This window comes from Mustela erminea, chromosome 2 (genome assembly GCF_009829155.1).
Source record: "Mustela erminea isolate mMusErm1 chromosome 2, mMusErm1.Pri, whole genome shotgun sequence".
NCBI classification, from domain to species: Eukaryota; Metazoa; Chordata; class Mammalia; order Carnivora; family Mustelidae; genus Mustela; species Mustela erminea.
In genome coordinates, this window is record NC_045615.1 from 159,586,635 (window position 1) to 159,609,421 (window position 22,787).

The following is a 22,787-nucleotide window of genomic DNA, read 5'->3' on the forward strand; positions in this document are numbered from 1 at the left end:
ATTACATTCTTGAGGTGAGTTGCTGACAATGTAGGCTTCCTTGAATTCCGGTGCCAGTTTTGAGGTAGACTATGGTCCTTCCAGTCTCCTGTCATAGACCCTGGATTTACGCCAACCATAAATCATTATCCTATACTGAGACAATAAGGTACCATATAAACTGAAATAAGGTCTAGAAATATAATAACAGCCATGTGAGTTTTAATAGTGTCTAAATGCGTTTTCATTTAAAATACGAAAACTTGGGTGGCTCAGTGGGTTAATAAGCCTCTGCCGTTGGCTCAGGTCATGATCCCAGGGTCCTGGGATTGAGCCCCGCATCGGGCTCTCTGCTCAGTCGGGAGCCTGCTTCCTCCTCTCTCCCTGCCTGCCTCTCTGCCTACTTGTGATCTCTGTCAAATAAATTAAACATATATATATTTAAAATAAAATAAAATACTCCTTTAAAAAATAAAAATACAAAAACTTAGCAAAAAGTTTTAGTGTTTACCCTTTTGTAGAGAATGCTGAGTCACAAACCTTTGAACAGTTTTGAGATTGTTTGATTTTGAACCACTTGTTCCTTTCTATATGCCCTCACTCACCCCACATGCTGGGTGAAATATGTTTTAACGTTTGTAATTGAAGGTAATTATAAGTAATTTTGTTTTGAGGCAACTCTCTGGGGTATGCCGTGTCAAGACAGTCATTCCCCTTCCCCTAGCAGGCTCTGAAAATCACATAGAGGACTGTGTAAAGGAGAAGGTCTTACCTTTCTAAGTGTTTTTTTTTTTTTTTTAAGATTTATTTATTTGACAGAGATCACAAGTAGGCAGAGAGAGAGAGAGAGAGAGAGAGAGAGAGAGGGAGAGAGGAGGAGGAAGCAGACTCCCCGCTGAGCAGCGAGCCCGATGTGGGGATGGACCCCAGGACCCTGGAATCATGACCTGAGCCGAAGGCAGAGGCTTTAACCCACTGAGCCACCTGGGTGTCTTTTTTTTTTTTTTTTTTTAAGATTTTATTTATTTATTTGTCAAAGTGGTTGAAGGAGGCTTTGCTCAGGCTTTGGGAAGTCATCCAAAGGTGACGGGAGTCCTATAATTAAGACTTTCTTATAAAGCTTCCCCCTCCTGTCAGCCTTCTCGGACCTTGTCATTTCTCTGAATTTCTCTCATTCAGCTTTGTGTTTAGCTTTCTCACTGTAAACAAATTGTCTCTAGTAGTTGAGATTCCAGGAAGATTGCCAGGTTATAGCCCTTCAGTTCCATAAAAAGGAAAGATACTAACTAAAAACATGCACACGTGCGCACGGTTCACGTGCCTGGTCTCTTACCAAGCTCTTCCCCTTCTCACCACAAATAACCCAAGAGACCCAAAGCGGCGGCCTCTCCCACTCCGCCGCTTCCTCTCTTCTTTCCACCGAATGTCACTGGCGGCATGTCGCAAATCACATCAATGTGTTGCCTGTACCCAAAGGCCACGCGGCTTCCTCTGTGCCCCCCGCCCCGCCCCTTGCAAGTCGGGGTGATTAATTCGAGGCACGTAGGTTACAGTGTTGAGCAATTACTCCAAGTGACACCACACACGGAGGCCGAGCAAGGCCCAAATATGGCCCTTTTCACCCACCCTTCCAAAACCCAAACATCTTGCCCAAGAGTACATTTATAAACTGGGTCCTGTGCCTGTGCGCCTCCCAGATGGTAACAGGTCAGCAGTGCTGACTGCTTGTGTCCCTTTCTTCCAGCTCTTCTACCAGTGACCTCTCCAACTTTGACCATGCTTATCTGAGGCCGAGCCCTGACCACTGCAGCTCCCAGGGGAGCATGGAGAGCCTGGAGCCCGGCGGGGGCTACCCACCCTGCCACCTTCTTTCCCCTGCCAAGTCCACCAGCAGCATCGACCAGCTCGGCCACCTCCACAGCAAGAGAGACTCGGCGTACAGCTCCTTCTCCACCAGTTCGAGCCTCCTGGAGTACCCGCCCGCGGGCCTCCCAGGCCGGGAGCGGTCGGGCTCCGTGGACGCCACTGCTGCTCGCGGTGGCCTCCTGGAAGGGATGCGGCAGGCAGACATTCGCTATGTCAAGACGGTCTACGACCCCCGGAGGGGGGTGTCGGCTGAGTACGAGGTGAACTCTTCAGCCCTGCTTCTCCAAGGTAGGGAGGCACGGGCATCTGCAGATGGTCGGGGCTGCGATAAATGGCATCACGTTCCCCGGGGCAAGGGAGCGGCCCCCTCTTCCTGGAGCCAGCCGTGCCCCAGTGCCCCGGAGACGGCCACCGCCAACCTGCCTCCTAAGGTGGGCGCACCCCTGCCCCCGGCTCGCAGCGACAGTTACGCAGCCTTTCGGCAGCGAGAACGGCCCAGCTCTTGGTCCAGCCTTGATCAGAAGCGGTTCTGCCGGCCCCAGGGAAGCCCCGCGGGCCCCCCGAAGTCCCCCTTCCTGGAGGAGCAGCTGCGTCCCGTGCCAGAGCGGAGTCCGGAGAGCAGCCCCCCCGCGCAGCCCAAGCACAGTTACCCCCTGAAGGCGCAGCCCGGCCAGCCTCTGCTGCCCACCGGCGTCTACCCCGTGCCTTCTCCGGAGCCGCACTTCGCCCAGGTGCCGCGGCCCTCGGTCAGCGGCGGCGGCTCCCTCTACCCGGCGCTGGCCAAGGAGAGCGGGTGCGCGGCTCCTCCCGGGGCCTGCGACAGGATGGCCCCCCTCGACCAGAACGGGAACCACGACGCGTCTACCAGGCCTGGGTTTGCCTTCTACCAGCCTCTAGAACACGATTTCGTGCCCCCGGTAGAGAGGAAACCTGAAACTTCCACCAAATATGTCCCCTACAAAGCACACTTCCCTTCGGTACCTGAAAACGAGGAGGAGGTCACCCCGGAGAGGCCGGTCACTCCTCTTGGAGGCGACAGCCCGCATCCCGGCGAGAGAAGGAGCGCTCACAGCAGCAAACCGTCTTCTAATTTCCACGGCCTCAGATGCCCTCAGGCCTGGCACGTGGGTGAAGACCAGAGACCTGCCCGGCCCCCAGAGCCCTGGGAGGCTGATCTCCATGAAGACCACAGCGCCAGCCTGCCGCGGGGGCTGGAGAGGGACAGCCTCGGCCCGAGCCCGTCCAGCAGCTTTGGCAGGACCCAGTCAGCCTTTTCCTCTCTCCAGAACATTCCTGAGAGTCTAAGAAGGCAAAGCAGCTTGGAGCTAGGAGGGGGAGCCCGGGAGGGCTACCTGGAGGGCTGGTCTACCTCTGTAGTCAACAGCAAGGCAGAAGACTCCGGAAGGAGAGCTGTTCCTGAGCACACGAGCCACCTGGACAGGCTGGTGTCCTACCCAAGGCCCGAGGCCAGACCCAGTGCGGTGGCCTCTTTCCCCGGCGCAGACCCGAGCTGTGAGGACCCGCCCTCCCCGCCCCACCTGCAGCCCTGCGGTCTGGGCAGGCGGCTCAGCTCCGGCGGCACCTGCGCCCCGCAGGGCTCTCAGCACGGGAGACCCCCCTGCTCGGTGCTCGAGAAGGTTTCCCAGATCGAGCGGCGTGAGCACGGCGGCCCGAGGGTCCCTGGCGCCGGCGGCTCTGGCTATGGCCACAGCAGGACGCTCGCGACTCCGAATACTCTGGGGCAGCACTTTGAGGAGACGAAAGGCCGCGTCCGTCTGTCTGACTCCGCCGACCCCACAGGCAACGGGGAGCAGCACTCCAGGCCCCACGAGCCGAAGCCGGGCGAGGCCTCGGGGCAGCCACGGCGGAGGGGCGCGGAGGGCGGCCGGGGTCCCCGGCCCGCAGGCGGCGAGCCCCCGCGCCGGGACCCCGCCCTGCCCCGCAGCCAGAGCACCTGTCAGCTTCGCAGCGAGGCGGGGAGGGAGCCCGGCTGGCCCGAGCCGAGGCCCGGCAGCCCCGAGTGGCCGGCGCCGGACGCCCCCTTCAGCCGCGCCTACCGGAACAGCATCAAGGACGCGCAGTGCCGGGTCCTGGGGGCCACCTCGTTCCGGCGCCGCGACCTCGAGCTGGGGACCCCCGCCGCGTCGAGACCCTGGCGCCCGCGGCCCGCCTCGGCGCACGTGGGGCTGCGGAGCCCGGAGGCGGCGGCGGCCTCCCCGCACACCCCTCGGGAGCGGCACAGCGTGACCCCGGCCGAGGGCGACCCCGCCCGCCCCGCCGCCCCCGCCGCCCGGAGGGGGCCGCGCCGGCGCCTGACGCCCGAGCAGAAGAAGCGCTCGTACTCGGAGCCCGAGAAGATGAACGAGGTGGGCGTCGCGGAGGAGGCGGCGCCGGCGCGGCTGAGCCCTCGGCGGCCGGGGCTGCGCCTCCCCGAGAGCTCCGTGGCCGACCGGCGCCGCGTGTTCGAGCGCGACGGCAGGGCCTGCTCCGCGCTCTGCCTGTCGGGCCCCGAGCTGCGGCAGTTCCAGCAGAGCGCCCTGGCCGACTACGTGCAGCGCAAGACCGGCCAGCGGCCCCCCTGCGCCGCGGGCTGCGGCCTCCAGGAGCCGGGGCCGCCGCGGGAGCGCACCCAGGGCGCCCACGCGCAGCCCGGCCTCGCCCCGGCCGCCAGCCTCTGCTCGCTGCGGGAGCCCCCGCCGCAGCCCCGCAGGGAGGCCGCCCCCCTGCCGGCCACGGCGCCCGGGGCCGCGGGGGACACCGCGCGGAGCCCCCGAGACCGCAGCGGCTCCTTCGCTGGGGACCGCCTCCCGGGGGAACGGCGACACGGGGACCAAGCCCCGAGGGAGCAGCTCGGCGGAGCCAGTCACTGTGGACCGAAGGGCGCCCAGAGGGTGGACAGGACCCCTGGGGAGCCCTTTTTGTGGGGAGCCGCGGCCAAGCGGGCTGGGAAGTCCATGTCCGCGGAGGACCTGCTGGAGCGCTCCGACAGCCTGGCCGTGCCCGTCCACGTGAGATCCCGGTCCTCTCCCACCGCGGACCAGCGCCAGGTACGTGCGGCCTCCGTGGGGGTCCCCGCTCCCCCCACCTCTCCCCGCTTTAACCTTCTGGCCACAGACAAAAGGGTAGCATTTGTTTCCTTGGAGTGATGTCTTTCTCCATGCCCTGATACCCTTAGGGAGATACAGACCCATACATACATAGAGTCGTGAAGATCTCTTGTATAGATCCATGTATCTTACATAGAGACACACGTACATATAGAAGCCCGTGTGTGTACGCGTGTCCACTTCATATCAGGGAGTTACCCGCCTCTCAGTGCAAGAATGCATGGTTAGGAAAATTAGGGATTACCTTTTTTGCTGGTTCGGCTTTTTTACATTCATGGAATAGACATGGCATCTCAATATTTTTAAGATTTTAGCTTTGCATCCTCTGTTCCCAGCTTTTGCATTTGCAAAACATGAGTTATTGGCTCTAATACTTACTGGCTATGGAACCCCTGGCCGGCAGCTCAGTCTGCTTCACGTTTGTTATCTGACTAACCCTCACAGTCCAGGTCGTCTGTTGCCCACATTAAACCTAGGTCTCCCCGACTCCCATCTTAATTCTTGGAGTAACCATTTTGGTGAGATAGGAGAATCACAGACTCAAATTCTCACATAAAAGGATTTTTTTTAAAAAAGATGTTATTTATTTATTTGACAGACAGAGATCACAAGAAGGCAGAGAGGCAGGCAGAGAGAGGAGGAAGCAGGCTCCCCGATGAGCAGAGAGCCCGATGCGGGGCTTGATCCCAGGACCCTGGGATCACGGACCCAAGCCGAAGGCAGATGCTCTAACCCACTGAGCCACCCAGGCGCCCCACATAAAAGGATTTTCTAATAAAGATTTTGAACTATTCGAAGGTTATGGGGTGCTTTCCGCTGGAGAGTTCAGCAAAGCTAGCAGTAGAACCTGAGCACTGTCAGGACTCGAGTCATTGCCCTAATTCGTAGTCTGTCCAGCTGCAAGTGCACTGCAGGTCACGGGAGCTGTAAGGTTCCCTGCCCACCTCGGAAGGTATTAGGAATCCACATCCAGGCTAGCGCAGGGACCACACTCCACTGTCGCGTCTCCCGTTCTGTGTCCCCCAGCAGAGCAGTCGGTCATTTAGCAAGCATGTGTAGAGCATGTGTAGTATGAAAAGCCCTGTCCTGCACGGCTGGGGGAACCACAGAACCACGCCTTTCTGGGGTCCACAACCGAGGGAGGAAGATGAGGAACTTCTATATAAATGACTCAGGACCAGCGAGTGCTTTGGAGCAGTGAGAGATAATGCGCTCTGGGAGGGGAGACGGATTAATTCTAACTGAGGGGAACTAAGGGCTTCTCTTGAAGGAGATGGTATTTGAACCAGGCTGTGTGAAGGATGGGCAGGATGTGGACAAAAGATTGGGGGTTGTTTGTGGGAGGCATTAGTTGGTAGAAACAGATTCCAAGAAGGAAAGATTCAGACATGACGACCTGAGACCTTTTTTGCTGCGCTGCTTCTGAAACAAAATACTGTACCCATCTAGATATGTTCTGTTCCAAAATATCCAGAAATATTTTCTCCCCAGTATAAATGCACAAAAAACTGTATGGAAGCCATCCTCCATAAGCTTTCTTTCTTTTTTTTTTTTTTAAGATTTTATTTATTTATTTGACAGAGAGAGATCACAGGTAGGTAGAGAGGCTGGCAGAGGGAGAGAGAGAGAGAGAGGGAAGCCGGCTCCCTGCTGAGCAGAGAGCCCGATGTGGGACTCGATCCCAGGACCCTGAGATCATGACCTGAGCCGAAGGCAGCGGCTTAACCCACTGAGCCACCCAGGCGCCCCTCCATAAGCTTTCATTAACCATCTTGCTCCCCTGAGAATGAAGCACAAAGCTAGTTTCTGCTCCGCATCCCACCACCTAAAATTCCGAAAACCCATGTCAGCTAGTTTGATGGCACTTCAGTAGCATAACAACCCAAACATTTTCTCAATTTTTCTTCCCACGCTCTCTAAAGAAAATAGAAATGTTTAGGTGAAAACTAAATCATCTTTTGCTATTTATTTCTTACTCTATTTCATTATTCTTCCTTCAGGAATTAGTTGGATGGCTGGGACTGTTCCTCCACTATCTTCCCAAATATGTCTCAAGTCTAGTAAACTAAGAAATAAACCTAAAACATAGGTGGTGTAGAGAAATGATGAACTTCCTCCAACTCCCAGCTGAATGTGTCCCTTTTTTTTTTTTAAGATTTTTTTTTAATTTACTTGACAGACAGATCACAAGTAGGCAGAGAAGCAAGCAGAGGAGAAGGGGGAAGCGGGCTCCCCGTCGAGCAGAGAGCCCGATGTGGGGCTCGATCCCAGGACCCTGAGATCATGACCTGAGCCGAAGGCAGAGGCTTTAACCCACTGAGCCACCCAGGCGCCCCTGAATGTGTCCTTTGAAAAACTTTTTTAGAGAAATACAGAACCTTATTTACGTCCTCTTCAATAAAGAGAGTGCGATACTAAATGCTTAATTTGGGGACTTTGAAGCCAGAAGGGGAAAATATTTCAAAATGAAATACTTTACCTGTGCTGGTTTGCTTTTCCAAACTCTGAAAACAGATGACCAGCCCCCAGATTGTAATTGTGCCAGGACTGGGCTCTCGAGTTTCCTTCTCCCATTCTCCCGCCCAGCAACCAGACTTTGCGTGCCCCGAGACCTGGGCCACGACAAGGTCTTCTCCGTGCCTCTGCATACAGCCATCTTATTTGTAGAACTAGTTAAAAATAATAATAAAACAGAATAAAACTAGGCTCTACAATTACTGTGGATGTTATTTCAGGATATTGTTTTTCTATGTGCATGAATTCAAGACTTTACCATTATTATTAAGCTTTAATGAAGGTAGTCAATAAGAATTTGTCTCACCCCAGCTTTAGAGAACTCCGCAGAAACTAGTTGCCTACGTTTAAAGCAAAATATGGAGCCTTGTTCTGGGGCTGGCTTATTCCATGGCACAAATGCCCGTCGCTCCTGCCAGCCAGATGCTATTAGAGCAGGATGTTATAAGCTTTTGACAAAGATTCATTTCCTTTTCAGAAGTCCATTAATGAGATAGTTTCTGCCGCCAAAACAAGTTTAGCATGGAAGTCAGCTCCTTGTTGATACAAACTGATCATTCCTGCCCCTGGACAACCACAGAAGGCTGCCCCTACTTGGAACCCGAGACCTGCTGAGACCCTCCGCAGGCCTGGGCCTCCCCTTGGCCACCGATGGTCCTCTCTGAAACACGCAGCCTCTTACCACTTCTCCGTTAATTCTTCTTCATTTGAAAAGCGTAATTGTAGAACTAATGGATATTATTGATAGAGCTGAAGGACACATCAAATGCTTGCCGACTTTCTGCTTTCTATAAAACTTCGGAAAACTTAATGTTTTTTTAAAATGGGTGGGCCCCGCACAACTGCCAGATAATACCCAACTATGTCTGCTTTGGATATGGAAATTCACACCTTTTCATTGCATAAATTTAGAATCCAGCAAAGGCTATAAAAAGAAGGCTTTGGAGAAAGAAGATTCCTGGCTGGGAGTTGTTTTTTCCAGATGCTGAGTCAGAGGTTTCCCTAGCTCTCACTGTTATTTACAGGGCCCTCAGTTCCTGATATATAAGATATTCACCATGTGATAGTATGCCAGTCGTTTAATTGCTGAGGAAATTGCTTAGTTCATCCCACGTGTTGGATGTATGTCCAATTCTGTAGAACGCTGCTTGGAAATCATTCTAGCACCCCTCAGGAAGCAGCCATTCAAACTGTGCATAAACAGAATCACCTTTCCATGAAATGTGAAGTTACAAATAGCTAATAATAATAGTAAATGTTTACTAAGTATGTATCAGTCATGTTCTTCATGTTTTATAAGCAGAAAAATAATCCTCACATATATGCAAAGAAGGAGATACTGTTGTCTCTGTGTTTCAGTTGAAGGAGATACTGTTGTCTCTGTGTTTCAGTTGAAGGATCCGAGACACAGAAAGGGTGAGAAATTTGCCCAATGTAGTGGGAGCGAGGTTTTTGACCCCCTGCTGTCTGACTCCAGATTCTGCGAGTCCCTACACCATGCTCCCTCCTTGAATAAAAAAAGACTGGGTATGGGAAGTGGCAGAGTTAAATATCTATCTGAAAACTTCAAGCCAATGAATTGATTTCATTTTAACATTTCTTGATTACTGTCATTCCCATTTAAATAAAATTTTAAGATTTCTCAAATGGATTCCTAATTCATTTTAGCAGATACTTGGAAACTGATAGCCACAGTAGGCGAATACTACTGTCTTCCTATTTCCCTGGCCACGGAGATAGCAAGATACCTAACTCCGAACCCGAAGCGAGAGTAAGCATCGGGATTCGACAGACTTCAGGTTTATGATAAAGTCTTAAGTTTGCTATGCCTAATGAAGTCTAAGAACAGGGGTATTTTTAAGTCAGTCACCAGAAGTCAGATAACTGACAAACACAAACAGACATTTACCCAAGTGTCTATTGGAATAACTCTAACCCTCGTATTTCTCCCATCGCCATTGCTGTAAGTACTTTATTTTCTATAAATTGGTAAGAAGTGTAAAGTCTTCTTTGGCAATGAATTTATGCCCAAATCAGCGCAAGTAAATGTGGCACAAATTGATTTCCTTGGGCTTATACTATATTAGACTTCTGTCCAAATGATACTGTAATCGATAGATTTAGAGAGGTCTCTTAATGGCCTATTAGTGCGTCTGACCTGTGCACACCCATGTATCAACTTAAGATTGATATTCTGGGGGTCAACTCCTGTGACGGCAGAAGTTAAACTCATTCTCATACTGAAATTCAAAGGAAATAAGAAAATGGGAAAATATACTTAATTGTTAGTGGGCAAGGAACTCAAAGGGGATCTAGAAGCATTCTCAGTTAATTGCACGTTTTTGTCAAGAGGGTGTGAACAGGGAAAAGATTTCAAAGGACCGGAAGGTTCCGTGGAGAGCAGGAATGCCCATTCCCTAGAGTGATATTTGAGCAAATTGGAGAAACACGGAACTTCTTTTTCTCAAACCATTCAAGCTGCCAGCCTCCATTCACTTGTTAAGATTCCAAGGAAAGATGTTGGGCTTGAAGCCATCCTGGTTTGAATGCTGGTTCCTCGACTCGAACGGTGGGTTACGGAGCAGCAGTTACCTGCCCTCTCCTCACTGTTGTAGACCGAATCACAGAGGGATCATTAGGTGCCCGATACAATTCCACGCACCTAGTTTGGGGATTTTCCGGTACTTGCAGTGGCTGGCACTCCGGAAATGCCGTGACGGATAGCTGCGATCCACGATATTTATGTGTGTGTTTTTCCTGCAGGTCTACTACCACCTTCGGTGTTTTGTTGTTGTTTGTTTGTTTTGGGGGTTGTTTTTTGGTTTTTTTCTTTCTTTTTTTTTTTTTTTTTTTGCTTTTTAGTGCTTTTACCACTGACTGGGCCAAAAAAAAAAAAAAAAGGTAGAAAGTTAGTAGCCCTTTGGACAGATTAATGGTGAAGTAAGTTGCTCACACTTAAGTGTAGGGATCATATGGATTTAATTTCTGTTATTTATAAATAATTAAAAATTAAATATATTATCAGGGGCACCTGGGTGGCTCAGTGGGTTAAAGCCTCTGCCTTCGGCTCAGGTCATGATCCCAGGGTCCTGGGATCGAGTCCCACATCGGGCTCTCTGCTCAGCGGGGAGCCTGCTTCCTCCTCTCTCTCTGCCTGCCTCTCTGCCTACTTGTGATCTCTGTCTGTCAAATAAACAAAATCTTAAAAAAAAAAATTTTTTTTTTAATTAAAAAAAATAAAATGTATTATCAGTAGCAACATCATTGTTTTCATCCGGACCTGTTCACATGGGCCAAATATTGTACTATCAAAAGCTCACCAAAAAAAAACCCAAAAATACCTCACCTACCACCGTTTCAGGAAACCAATCTACATCCTTATTAAAAACAAATATAAGTAATGACGACCCCTGAAAAGTTACCAAAGTTACTGATACCTTACCCTACTTGTGGGTGAAATTTTTTTTTTCCCTGAAAAGAAAATACTTAAACCTGATTACAATCCAGATTCATATCTCTTCTCTCATTATAACTGAGAACATTTGAGATTTTTGCTAAATTCAATAAACTATCCTTGTATTGTCATGTCCCATGTTTCCCTATCGCTGTTTCAAAAGTATGGTCCTTTGAAACAATTTTCATCGCTCTATTTCGCGTGCAGGGTCATTTGAACCCTGGGGGTGACCGTCATCAGACTTCTGCTTAGAACATGTCTTTGTGAGGAGAGGCCCCTGGTGAGACAGACCAAGGCCCAAACCCTAGGCCTGCCCCTTGTGGCCTTGGGAAGGGCGGCGGCTTTGGGCCTGTCTCCTCCTCAGTGCCCTGGGGTTAACAGTACTTCCTGGGGCTTTGGGGGTGAAGCGGCCAGTATGCGACAGTGCCTCGTTGGTGCCCGACACTAGTAGGCCTCTGATAAACGTTTTCTCTCCTTTCTACTGTCACCCTCTTGGTAAATTTAAACGCCTGTTTGTTGGTAGTAACGCTGTGCCTTTCTTGTGTTTCAAGGATGTGGTTTTGGGGGAAAACAACAGCTTTGGTCTCATGAAGGATCCGTGTTATTCGGCTGCCCCTGGGTCCAGGTATGTCCGTGTGTTTCGGAGGCTCTCTGCCCTGTGAATGCTGCACTTTCCTCTTTCTCTTCCGCTCTACCAGAAAGGGAAATGTGACATTCCGATGTTTCACAGTATTGTGCGTTGCCTTTTCAGTTTGTCTAGGCCATAGGAAACTTTAAAATTTTTCCTTTATAGATGACTTTCTCTAAAAATGATACTTACTCGGAATAGGTTTTGAATGTGCACTTTGAGGCAGTAGCTGACGTCAAGTAAGTTTAGCCTTAGAAAGGTTCACGGAGCAAACGCTGAGGCCTCACAACTGGGGCCGTGTGCGCTCTTTTCCGGCTCTGCGCGCAGAGGATCAGGTGCGGTGACTAGAGCACAGGGGAAGTATGGGCGTCTCGTGAACAGCCTCACAGAGCAAGACAAACGTATCAGAAGCACAGGAGGTAAAAAATAAAGCTCCCAAATCATAATTTTCAGGCCCTTAGGGATAGGAAATAGGAAAGGTAGTTTAAAACTGTCATCAAGGGGCGCCTGGGTGGCTCAGTCGGTTAAGCGTCTGTCTTCAGCTCAGGTCATGGTCTCAGGGTCCTGGGATCGAGTCCCGCCTCCAGCTCCCTGCTCAGCGGGGAGCCTGCTTCCCCCTCTCCCTCTGCCCTTCCTCTCCCACTCATGCCCTCTCACTCTTTAGAAAAAAAAAAAAAAAAAAGCAGCCCACATGGTGTCAGAAAGTGGGTACTTAGTTACCTTCTATCCTAGCAGACTATGTGCTTTTCCTCCCAGAGTTGTGCCTCAAGTAAAGAAAGTTTTCAAGGCGAGACTCAGAACTTAGGTTAGTTTCAGTGCATTGCTTAAAAGCTCGAGACAAGGGAGAACGAACAGTGACCTAGAGCACTGCCGAAAGAGAATCATCTCAAGTCAAAGGTGAAACTCAACCACAAAAATCAAATTCCTTAATGACGGAAAGAACTTGAGTAGACAGTTCTCCAAGATAAAAACAACAACAACAACAACAAAACCAACTAGCCAACAAACATATATATAACAGGTTAGTCAGTAAAACAGATTCCACTTATTCCGTGTCCTATTAGAGGACGTTGGGTGTAAAAATCGCTTATATCCTTGTCTGAACAATTGGGCAGAGGTACTGCTCGTTCAACAGACATTTACTGACAGGGTGCTTTGTACCAGGTCCTGAGGATTCCGACATGAGTACGGGAGCAAAGCTCCCAGCACATCTCCTGCCTTTGGGTTTTCAGTTCATCCGTTTGGGAACGCGCCGGGAAAGACAGAGCAGCCGGTCTTAAATACTGAGAGGTTCTCGGTGAAGAAACCGCCTCTACATGAAAAGGCTACTTCAGGGGAAGGGCAGAGTCGCGTCTGACAGAGACGGGCCCTTAACCGTCTGCATTGGTGATACAGAAACAACATCACGAGAAGCTAATTTGGTTCTTTGCAGTCCTTCCCTTCCATATGCCGCATTCTCCCGGCCTGGCGCGCGGGCGGGTTTATGGCAGGCCTGTGCTGGGGCTGTGCCTGGGGACTGAGCCACAGCTCCCTGAGGACTTGGATCTGAAAGATGAAAAGTTCCATCTGCTCTCCAGATTCACGGGCATCCCGAGAGCTCCAAATGCGGAATTTTCAAACGAGGGTGGGTTTGCTGGAGATCGATTTTATTAACTCCTGCGCGCCAGCGGGCGGTGCTGCGGATTTCTGTTTTGTTTTCCCTTTAGAACATAATAACAAAAGTATTAGAAATTGTTGGGGTTGTCCTCAGAGCCGAGGTGGAGGACAGGTGTCTAAATCACCATGTACCCTATTTGCGCATTGTGATCGATCTCTCTCTACAGAGATCATGGCTTATTAGCTCCTTGGGTGAGACTCTCCCCTCCTTCTTACTTTCCATTCTAAAAAATGAAAACGCTTGGAGACTAAAGGAAAATGGTAAATAAAACCTCCACATTCGGCAGCCCACGCGGATGCTTTCCCCGCAGACCTCTCCCATGGGCATCCCACTGGGAGAGACTAAGGCAGCACTCTTTTTCCCAAAGGAGTCCTAAAAAGGCCTGAAGAAATGTACCTGTTTCCTTTTGTATCCTGAGGCCTGCCCTGCAAAGCCACCAGTTGCGGGATCTGTGTGCTGCCGGGGGCGGGGGGGGGGCGGGGGGGTGGTTGGGGAGGGGGCAGTGAGAGAGCGAATAATGGGAAATGCCTTGTGGCCCCAAGTCGGCCATTTGACATTTTCCTGTAGGGGTTTATGCCTGTCTGGCGTTTTTTTTAAAAAAACTCCATTCTTTGTACAAGCAGTCGGAGGGACAGTACGCAGCTTCTCTGGGCTCCTTTTCCCTAAACGCTTTCCCATCTCTGTCATGAACTCTGGGTTCAGTATTTGCCCCTTTCTTCTGAGCCGTAACCCTGGGTCTGTGTCCCACTCAGTAACCCTGGATCTGTGTCCCGCTCCCTAACCCCAGTTCTGTATCCTGCTCCATAACCCTGGGTCTGTGTCCTGCTCCCTAACCCCAGGTCTATGTCCTGCTCCCCAACCCCTGCTCCCCAACCCTGGGTCTGTGTCCTGCTCCCTAACCCCAGGTCTATGTCCTGCTCCCCAACCCCTGCTCCATAACCCTGGGTCTATGTCCTGCTCCCTAACCCCAGGTCTATGTCCTGCTCCCCAACCCCTGCTCCATAACCCTGGGTCTGTGTCCTGCTCCCTAACCCCAGGTCTGTATCCCACTCGGTAACCCGAGGTCTGTGTCCTTCTCCAGGTCGCTCGGTTGCTCCGAAAGAGGCGGTGAGGACATGCCGTTGCTCAGACTCCATCCTAGCCCTCACTGGGGTGGTCCAGGCTACAAAGCTGTTGGCGGAGCCTCTGTTCCCAGCAAATGTCCCGGACCCCCGGACCCACAGAGGCAGGCTAGCAGAACAACACCTTGCCCGGGGCCGGTGCCCACAGGAGTGCCGGGGCATCTCACAGACCCCAGGGCCGCACCCCTGACCCCACTGGGCTCGGCTCTGCCGTCCCCTGTTCCCTTGAGCTCGCGGGCTGCGGCCGATGAGCCGGCTGGAAGGGACGGTCAGGCAGGGCCACAGCCTCTCCCGCCCCACACGCTGGCAGCGACCCACAGGAGCACTGGTCACAGCCCGGTGCAGCCTGCCCGTCCCAGAGGCCACGAGCCTGACAGCCCAGGGCCCGGAACAGAAGAGGCGACCAGGAGGCGGGTCTCCCAGCCTCCGCGGCCCGCCCCGCCCCGCGTGAAGTGGGCCCCCGCGGCCCCGCAGGACGGCCTCCCCGAGGCCTCGCCGTCCCCCGAGTGTGCAAGCCCGCAGCGCCACAAAGCACAGCGGGCCCCTCCGAGCTCGGGCAGCGGCCCTGACGACACGCTGCTCGGAACCCCGAGCACTCCGGGGAGGATCTCCCTCCGGATATCGGAGTCCGCCCTGCAGGCCTCCCCCCGACCCCGGGAGGACTATGATGACGACGTGTTTGTGAGGGACTCGGACCCCAGGGCCGCCTCCTGCCCCACGTTTGAGCTGCCCCCACCCCCGCCGCCTCCACGGAGCCAGGACACCCCAGCCGACGTCTTGGACGACTTTCCCCCACCTCCTCCCCAAGCTGTGTGCGCGGCGGCGCCGGGCAGTGAGGCTCCCAAGGGGCCCTGTCCCAGGTAAGCGGGCGACTCCGTGCAGGGCGAGCCCCCGCGGAGGCCCGAAAGGGCCCATCTGGTAAGAGATTGTCACCCTGCAGCCTCCCCAGACCCTCCTCCCACTGGCCACAGAAGCAGCCTGGTGTGGGGACCGTATAGACTCGAGTGATGAAACCGGCAGAACGGGGTCATTCGTGTACTTGGGCTGGTCGCTGCCTTAGTAGCCAGTTCCCAGCACGGGGACCGCCGGAACGAGAGTGCCATAAGTGAGCCCCAGCGGCCGAAGGGCGGCGTTCAGTTTCCGAGGGCGTGATAAGTCCCAAGGGGGCGACATCTCTCTTCCCTGCTTGAGCTCCTGATCGGTTAAAGAGGCAGAGGAGGAAGACAGAGAAAACAGGAATGTCCCTTTTATTACTGATGGAGCCGGTACTGGAAAATACGGCTTCTCTGCGGGTGTCCGTGGGCCTCCCGACGTCGTCGAGCCCTAAAACAGGTTCACCTGCCCACCCTCGGCCGTGCTAGAAACACGCGGGGGGTGTGTGTGAGAGGGAGAGAGGGAGGCGTAGACTAGCCTAGAGGCAGCCTCACTCCAGAGAAAAAGAGGTTGGGCTGCAGCCAGGCTGTGGTCAGCTTTCTTTCCAGAGTCACTCCGTGTCCATTGGAGAGGACAAAGAACGGAGCTAAAGGTCAGTTATGTTCCGGGAAGATCCTGTGGAAGCCACGAGAAGGGGTGGTAGCTCTTCCAAACCGACGCTCCCTGGGACAGGCGATCTCCGAGCCCCAGAAGAACACGTTGCCTCTGTGGCAGCTCCCTCTAGACACCCCAGGAGGGATGTAGCACCACTGCCCTTTGTTCCTTTCAGAAAGCTCTGGAATCTCACTGCAACATCCACCACAACTGAATTCCCACTAGGTCCCTCCCCCCCTTGCAAAGTCACGCAGCTTCCCTGTGACCAGCACTGGGCTGAGGGGGATGCCCTTTAGGACCCTACAGTTTGGGGGATGATAACCTCAGAGCATGACTACCTTGTCCTTCCATTCCTCATGTGAGAAGCAACAGCCCTGAGTCTTCCTGCCTCTCTGCTGACTCCTCTTCTACCTTCTCTGTTGTAATATCCCCGGCAGCTCCAGCAAATTCGCCGAGGTGACCGTTGCCAAGGAAAGGTCCATTCCCAGTACAGTCCATTCGGCCGGCTGGCAGACACCAGCTTCCGGATCCCAAACTTCTGTCAAGGGTTCAGAGGCCAACGGGACCAACCCCCCTTCCAGCACGGGTGCTCTGCCCCAGCTTGATGGGGCTCTTGGCAAGCAGCCAAGCCCCGGGCAGCCAGCTCCCATCAACAACCCCGTCTGTGGGACTCAAGGTTTCGAAAACAATGTCAGTTCTGGCTCTCAGAAGTCCTCAGAAGACATCCGCACAGAGGCTCTGGCCAAGGAAATCGTCCACCAAGACAAATCCCTGGCAGACATTTTGGATCCAGACTCCAGAATGAAGACAACTATGGACCTAATGGAAGGTTTGTTTCCCCGAGATGTTAACTTGCTGAAAGAGAACAGCACGAAGAGAAAGGCCACGCAGAGGACTGTCACCTGCACGGGATATGAAAGCAAGAGGTAAGTCCCTGGGAATGCCTGCAGAGACTGAGTTTGAGACTCCTTCCGGGGTGGTGGTAAGTCTAGGACAACTTATGTGATGTTTTCCTGCCTCCAGAGGTTCTGACCCTAGAGTGACCCTCCATCGCAGCCTTTGAATGGCTCTGAGGAGTGGGGCGTGGGACAGACCGACCATGAGTCACCAGGCACCTGCCCTACAACAAAAACAGTAGTAGTGGTGGTGACGGCCCTTCGAACCATTCGAACCATTTGTAGTGCTCAGTTCTTCATGTGAATCATTGTGTTGGTGTTTCGTGTGAGCAGTTTCTGATTCAGTCTTCAGCAAGAACCCCCTGATGTAGCTCCTAGTTTTATCTCCCTTTTACAAGTGAGGAAACTTGGAAGCACAGAGGAATGAAGACCGTGCCCCACCGAGGGCCTAGAGCACGTGAGTGGCGGCCTCTGGATTTGAACTAGGCACCATGACCGTGTCTGCTCTCTTAATGACTTTGCAGTGTCCCCAGCTTGGGGAACAAGCAACTGTCCGTTCTCGGTCAGGATCATGGTAATCGAGAGCCCCACGGGGGTCTGTGCCGAGGGCAGGGGAAGGGGTGAGCACATCTGAGACCGCCTCCAGGCGGAGGTGAGACAGACTGTGGGAAGGGTGCAGCTGGGACAAAGGGGCTCGTTCACGACCCTGACAGCCACCTTCCGAGAGCCTGGATGTTCGCTTCGTCCTGAAAACCCAGGAGGACCTGAGCGTGGGCGCGCTGTTACCGCTGGGTCCGGCCAGAGCCTCTGCTCCCACGATTACTGCGGCGCGACGCGTCCCAGCGCCCCGTCACCGGGGTCTGCGTTTGTCATTCTTTTGATTTCTCCTGGGTTATTGCAATATTTTCCTGCATATTTGATTTCCTTCAAGGCCAACTTGGGAAAGGTTTAAAGTTTTAAAGTGGTTTAAAGGTTTAAAGTGGTTTTTGTTTTCTTTTTAATCTTCAATGGAAGCTATGCGGATTGAGGGACCGGAGCTCCATAGTTAGTGGCTTCTAGACCAGATGAAAACAGCGTTTCATCTAAACTTGGTCTTGCCTTTCAGAAATTTCCAACTGGTCCTAACTAAATTACTAGCGGGAGGGGGAGGAAGAGTTAGGAGTCCTTACGAGCTCTCGGGTAGCTGGTTGGAGCCTCTCCTAGTCTGAGGCCTGAACTGTCCCTCTGTCCATCCGACGCTTCAGACTTGGCAGAGACTGACGGAGGTGAAGTGACTTATCCTGGGTCATGTGTTCAGCAAACGCTTACTGAGTACCTCCAACGTGCCAGCCAGTCCGCTGGGCTCCATGAGCGACCCAAGCACGAGGCTCTGTGGGTGTGCCGGTCCCTTAACTACGCGCGTCTGTAGCAGATCAAGGTCAGGACCTGCCATCCGTTCTGTTCTCTGACCTCCTGCTGTAGAAGGGCCAAAGTAACTTACAGATACATCCTCAGCTGAGCATTTCCTAGCATCATCTCGAGAGCTCATGTTCTCAATGTAGAAGTGAACAGAAAAGTCACCTAACTTGCAGCCCTGAGACCCGCGGGAGGAATCTCAAGAGGGTGGCCTGCGCCCTCTTCTGGTAGGAAGGACCATTGTCCTGCTGTGTGTGCGACTTGGCCAACAGCCTTTGGGAGGCTTGGTTAGTTAGTTCAATGCTCAAGAAGCCGATTTGTTATGCAATGAGTATATCTGGGTGGAAAAGTGTACCTTTTCTAGTTCCAGAAGACCTTTTCCAGTTTTTTCAGTTAAGTGAATTAAATGTGCTTAGAACATTTAACACGAAACCATCTTGCTTAGAAGAACAGTCCTAGCAAGCCGGAGACAGGTAAAAATGACTTGTTTTGGTGGGTCTTTATGCCACTGCAAAATGTAGGCCTAGATGTTAAGTCACCAGATTGACGTACCTCTCCAGGAGAACCGAACCCGCTCCCGTGGCATCATTTCCTCAGCTGGTAGCACCTGACTCATACCCAGAGAGACAGCTTGGTTATAGTACAACACAGAACGCTGACTCTATACCGGGTTTCTCAATTCCTGGTTTGTTCTCCAAACTCTTGGCACCCCTGCTGTGTAACTAAGGAGTCAACTTCACGTCTCGTCCACACTGACCAGCAGGCTGTAGGTTTCCTGGGTGCTTACGGGATAGCGCGCTCACATGAGAAGGAAAAATGCTACGCGTCCAGGCAACAATTACAGCAGGGGTCGGGAAGATTCTGTGACCCTGGAAGGCCAAGACTGCAGTCTGAGAGGCGCAGCCCCTTGAAAATACCTCCACGTTCACTGCGTCACAGCTGCCCCGGGGCCCCCCTGAGAAACAGGGAGTCAGCATTGTTCTTACACTTTTCACAGAAGGAGAAGCGCACAGGCAGGCTACAGGACTCCCCCAGAGGCATCGGGGAGATGCGCAGGCCTGACTCCCAGTCCCCCCAGTATTGCCTTTGGCATTTTCCAGCGCACGTCTGCCTGGAATCAAGAGCCCTACGCATAGTACTCACTCATCAGTAAATAATTATTCATGTAATTTCTGGGAGGGGACTGAATAGAATTTTTCACACATTTCTGAAGGAGCAGCAGGTGGTCAAGCGAAGCTTCTGGAACGTGCTGTGTACTCTTTTGTTCTTACGATGCAGGGGTGAAGACAGGGAAGCGGTGGGCGTGTTGGTCAACTGCCCGGCCTACTACCGTGTGTCTGCCCCCAAGGCCGAGCTCCTGAACAAGATCAAGGCCATGCCGGCGGACGTGAGCGAGGAGGAGGAGCAGGTGGACGTCAATGAAAAGAAGGTAAAGAACGGGGGGCTGTGTTCTGATCTCCCCCGAAGGTAGCCAGGGTCCTAGGAAGGTTCCTGGCCCCTTGGGGCAGGAGAGGAAGAAGGGCCTGTGCACCAGCAGCCCCGCCCATGCCGTCGCCAGACGCTCGACTTCATGGCATTTAGTGATTTCTCACAGCTTTCCTGTCCCTCGCAGTTTTTATAGATGACACAAGTGAGGGTCCCTTCCTAGAGGTTGCAGAGCTGAAACTGAACCCAGGTTCCCTGACTCTTAATCCAACACCGAGACCCAGTGCTCAGGGCTGCCCAGCGGTGCCCACGGTCAGTGTCATTTTCATTTCATGTTTCATGGTCAGAAGGACCACAGAACCTGGAAAATGTAGAAACGTTAAGGGAAAAGACCAACTGTCCAAAGACGCTCGTGAGAAAAGGTGGTGTTAATCTCCGGGTCCCCCAGTGCTCTCTGCAGCGCCTGGTGAAGGGCTTGGAAGCACCCCCTGGAAGTTAGCAGCCGGCAGGGAGAGCCCTGCAGAAGTTTCAAATGCAAAGCATTTTAAAAATGACTGTGATGCCGCCTGTCTTCCCGCACCCGCGGCGCTCTAAGCCCAGCTGTGCCTGCAGGGGAGAACGTTCCTGCCTCCAAGCCCAGCTGTGCCTGCAGGGGAGAACGTTCCCGCCTCCCTCGCTCCTGCCTGCAGCCCCCCAGGGGCCGCCTGCCTCTGCGCTTTCAGCCCTTCGGACCCGGACCCGGCAGGCCTCGATCCCGAGAAAGGGCTCTTTGTTAAAGCACGTCCCTTGCTGCGCTTGGAATGTGAGTGGCTCTCCGTGGTACCAAGTCCAGGAGCAGCTTTCTTTTTTTTTTAAGGTTTTATTTATTTATTTGACAGAGAGAGATCACAAGTAGGCAGAGAGGCAGGCAGAGAGAGAGGAGGAGGAAGCAGGCTCCCCGAGGAGCAGAGAGCCCGATGTGGGGCTCAATCCGAGGACCCTGGGATCATGGCCTGAGCCGAAGGCAGAGGCTTGAACCCACTGAGCCACCCAGGCTCCCCAAGGAGCAGCTTTCTTACGTGATTCTGTTTCACTTACTCTCCAGGTCCCTAAGCTCTCCAGCTTCCGCTCGGATTGAGACCGCAGGATACAGACCCTGGGAGCAGGGAGTTGGGGGGGGGGGGGGTTAGGGATCTCAGAGCAGCTGCACTGCCCTCGCTTCTCCGGCTCCGCGCTGATGCGGCCACCCCAGCACCACGCTCTCCCAGCCCAAGGTTTTCCTGTGCAAACACCTGCTTCATGGCACACCTTCTGGCATGTCCCTTACTCCAGTGCTGCCAAAGGCCCCCATTTAATGGGCCCTCCAGTCAGGGGAAAAACCTGCCTGCTCTGGGCTGTCTGTATTTGTCCCAGAGGGGGGCGCTATAAACACCATTACAGGTACCGGGGTGTCATGTGCCCTTTCACTGAATATTTGACAGGTTTGGGGGTTTTTATTTTTTGCAGGTAAACACATCCTATTTTACAGTAGCAGTGGGACAAATTACTCATTGCTTTTAAAAAAAAACGCATTTTTATCACTTTATTATCAGCCTCTCACTCTGATTATTATGTGGCAAAAGTATTTTTAAACCAAAAATATTAGGGCACAGAGGACTAATCCTCACAGGAATTACCACGTACTAAGCACTTCTTTTTAGGGGTGGGCCCTGTTTTCATAGGGGCCATATTACCTTTATTTCCACAAAACTTCCTCACACCTGAATTGCCACATTTTACACCCAAGTTATCAGAATGGGTCAGAAGGGGTCAGGGCAAGAGGAGAAGTCAAGACAAAGGGCCTGGCCTGGAAAAAGACCTGGAGAAACACAGGGAGGGCGTGTGTGCCACAGAAAGCTTTTGCTAGCAGTTTGATACTTTGGGATGTAAAACAAAAAGCCTCCGGCCTCACTTAGAAATTAGCAAAGTTAGAGGATCACACAGGAAGGTGATGGATCCCAGAAGGTCATGGAGGTCACGTGGGGCTCTGTGTGAAAGGCTGGAGAGTTTGGATCTTAAGGTGGACAGAAGACCCTGGTTTTGAATGAACTGCACGCTTATTCGTGTGGGGCAGAATTTTCACTGGTGTCATTTGCATTTACATATCTGATCTGGAAACAAAATAGATGTGTTTTAAGTGATGTGGCAGGCATCATCGAGTTGAAAATGCAGTTCCCTTCCTGATGCACATACAACAAACTTTTCTAAGGTTGATTTTAAAAAACGATGCTGGGTCAAGATTGTTCCAAGGTAGAGCACAGCCTTCCACTAACTTTTGTAAGGTAATACTTTGTTACCTGATATTTAAAGTTATTAATAACCCAAGCTCTATTTCTAGGCATGAAATTCACTAGGAGTCTGTGGAAACTAGAGTCCCAATTTAAAATTAATATTTTTAAAAATTAAATTAGCCTTTGAGCTCAATTCTATTTTAACGTATTTTTATGTAAACATCGTAGAGGATGGATTATCACGTTCCCAGTAAACGTAAACATTGAAGGATGAAACCCTTTCATTGTCTGAACATAACTAAAGACGGTCTAATAACTAGAAGTTTAAATCATCTGGTAACCTTGCTGTATCTATTGGGCGAAAATCTGCTTCAGCAGATCCCATGATTCTTTGTTCTGAAGGCCAGAAGTTTTGGCTTAGGGACTTAGCGGAATATTTCAAAAGGCAAAACGAATCTGTTGTTCCTCAGAACTGGCTTTCCCCAAGAGATCATCGGTGACCCAGATGGCTCTCAGCTGCACATTTCTGCTGTTCTTCATTCCTCAAGTTCCAGATTCCTCTGTGGTCTTTCATCCCTTCAGCCTGAAATAATTCAGCATTTCTTTTAAAATAGGTCTGCTGGTGACAGTTTCTCTTAACTTTTCTTAGTCTTGGAATGTCTTTATTCCGCTGCCATTCCTGGAGGATATTCTCACTGGATATGGGATTCCGAGTTGACTGTTCTTTTTCTTTTAGCAATTTAGAATTGTTGCTTCACTTTCTTATTCCCATGGTTTCTGATGAGAAATGCACAGTCATTTAAGTATTGTTTCTCCTATATGCCATGTGTTGTTTTTCTCTGGATGCTTTAAATTTTTTTTTTTCCTGTATCTTTGGTTTTCAGGAGTTCGATTATGATCTGCGTGGGCCTGATTTTCTTTGGTTTCTCCTATTTGGCATTTACTAACTTCTTGATTCTGTAAATTTAT

General features: G+C 52.0%; 1 protein-coding gene across 8 annotated transcripts in view; it reads left to right on the forward strand.

The window, feature by feature from the left end:
- SHROOM3 (shroom family member 3) overlaps positions 1-22,787 on the forward strand; it is a 290,162-nt gene that overhangs the window by 257,061 nt on the left and 10,314 nt on the right. For all 8 annotated transcript variants that reach the window (XM_032334624.1, XM_032334631.1, XM_032334628.1 and 5 more), the window contains 5 exons: positions 1,724-4,892; positions 11,472-11,545; positions 14,287-15,186; positions 16,291-16,779; positions 19,423-19,573. In XM_032334624.1, coding sequence (XP_032190515.1) covers positions 1,724-4,892; positions 11,472-11,545; positions 14,287-15,186; positions 16,291-16,779; positions 19,423-19,573 — 4,783 coding nt within the window. The remainder of the gene's footprint in view (positions 1-1,723; positions 4,893-11,471; positions 11,546-14,286; positions 15,187-16,290; positions 16,780-19,422; positions 19,574-22,787) is intronic.